Below are 2193 nucleotides of genomic sequence, written 5' to 3' on the forward strand. Positions count from 1 at the left end.
TAGTCTTTGGTGTTAAGAACAGAAATGTACCCTTTTCACTCATTTCTCTGTAGTTACTGTATGGAAGAATTCGATAACATTTTTTCCAAAGAAGGGGCAATAATGGGGCATATTTTGTCCTATTAAATTATTAAGATAGATAGAAGCTATCCAACATGTGACAGACAACATTATGAGTGACATTTACATTTTTGCAAGTCAGTTGAACAAAAGCTTTGTTTTAAATGCAATCTGTAAAATAATATACCGGTACTCTATATTATGTGCATACAATTCTGATTACAATGCTGTAATCATCTAATCTTTTATTGACAAATGTGACTTGAAAGTAGTTCAGTAAGTTTGTTATGAAAGGACAATGTATTTTTACAGTGACTACTGCTGCCCATCATGTATCACCTGAGGCTGGCCGTGTTTCTCTCAATGCTGCTTGTATTGGTTCACTGCGTTGCTACAGCTCCCAGCCACAGGTGAGTTGACACCACAACAATGCATTGTACACTTGAGAGTGTTGTAGTATTCTACGTTTCTCAATAGAAGAGCAGGGAGACCACCGCCAACCACCACAGTTATGTGTTGTTGTATTAAATAACATACTCTACCATACAGACTGGTTTCAATAATGTTTTAGACACACACACACACACACACACACACACACACACACACACACACACACACACACACACACACACACACACACACACACACACACACACACACACACACACACACACACACACACACACACACAGTTATGAAGCATTGCAGCTTTTAAAGGTTACATCGTGGCGATAGTGTTACATACAGGGGTTTCATTTATCACTCAGATCAGTTAGCATATGTCATTGAGATGGGTCTTCAAAGGCAAGAGAGCATTATGCCAAGGGTGAGCCTGAACTCAGTGGAGGATGGATATCAAGGCCACAGTGAGAAAAGATGCTTCTGTTTTAGTAGAGGAGCAGCAAGGTGGAAGCTGAGCTATAGCACGCAAGTGGATGTTTCCACTCGTAGCCCTTGGGGTTAACAGCAAGGTTTTGAAGTAGGTATTATGGCATGTCAACATGAAACATTTTGCTACTTGCCCCTGTGTCATCCAGGTACTTCAAACCCTCCTCATCCAGCGAGCAGGAAGATGCACTCTCTTTGAGCGAAAACTGGCTCACAACCGAACTCCTTAACCTAATGTCTGCACAGGTCCGAAGTTGGCCGAAAGCTAGCAATAGGTAAGAGTGATAAAATGCAATGTGTAGGTGCATTACATCTTTATTGCAAATGATTGCACATGTATTCATATTTGTACATACATGTCAACTGCATAAAACACAATAAAGCTTGAGAGCTTACTTCCATTGTGGTCCTTTCTGATGTTAACTGTTGTAGAGGCAGTTTTTCAATATCGTACCAAGAAACGAACTTATGCAATATTATACCGTGTTGATTGCTTCACACTGACGTTCTATTGTTATTGTGTCAATAGCTTAAGCTTGAGACCTATGTACCGGACATCACAATGCGCTAGCCTGTGAGCTTGTAGACCTGAATTTTTTTGAAGATTTAAGACATTTTGGGGGGAAAATGTTGAAGACATTTGCCTATAATGACTTACCCAAAATAGGGGTGCCATGTTTAACGTGTTTAAATTGATTGACTGACCATGTGACTGTCCGGGATGGAAACTCCCACTTCCTCTGCTCTCCTCTCTCCCTCCCAGCCACTACAGAGAGAGAAGGGGCTGCAACACGGCTACCTGCATGACCCAAAGACTAGCAGACGTCCTGGTCCGTTCCAGTAATATTATGGGAACCGTCTATGTCCCGACCAACGTGGGCTCTGGTACCTATGGCAGAAGAGAGCTACCGCAGGGCTTTCTAACCCTCTAGTACTTGGAACAGACAAACACCATGTTGTGCAGCTGACTGACTGGACTACAATATAGTAGTTATACTAGTTTTAATTCCTTATAATAATTTCTCTGTCAGAAAAACAAAAATATTTTTTTCATATAGATTTAGCTTCAAAACAGTGCCTTTTGCTAACATCACGGAAGAGGTATTAATGACATAATTTATTTTGAAGCTGACCAAATGTGATTTTTCTCTCTTTATTTCTTCATGACTTCATGACATTACTCAAAGAACATTACTCTGGCATGTGTATTAAAAAATGTTTTGATAATAAACCTTTTAAAAT

At 40.1% G+C, this 2193-nt stretch overlaps 1 protein-coding gene across 1 annotated transcript; it reads left to right on the forward strand.

The window, feature by feature from the left end:
• Nucleotides 1-390: 390 nt before the first annotated feature.
• On the forward strand, nucleotides 391-1883 carry iapp (islet amyloid polypeptide; the record flags this gene model as incomplete). The annotated part of the gene is made up of 3 exons (XM_084042300.1): nucleotides 391-470; nucleotides 1101-1226; nucleotides 1715-1883. 3 exons carry the CDS (start codon nucleotides 391-393, stop codon nucleotides 1881-1883), a joined length of 375 nt encoding a protein of 124 aa, XP_083898426.1.
• Between the last annotated feature and the right edge of the window lie 310 nt (nucleotides 1884-2193).

The sequence above is a fragment of the Gymnoscopelus microlampas genome (genome assembly GCF_963454915.1).
Source record: "Gymnoscopelus microlampas genome assembly, chromosome: 19".
In the NCBI taxonomy this organism is placed as follows: Eukaryota; Metazoa; Chordata; class Actinopteri; order Myctophiformes; family Myctophidae; genus Gymnoscopelus; species Gymnoscopelus microlampas.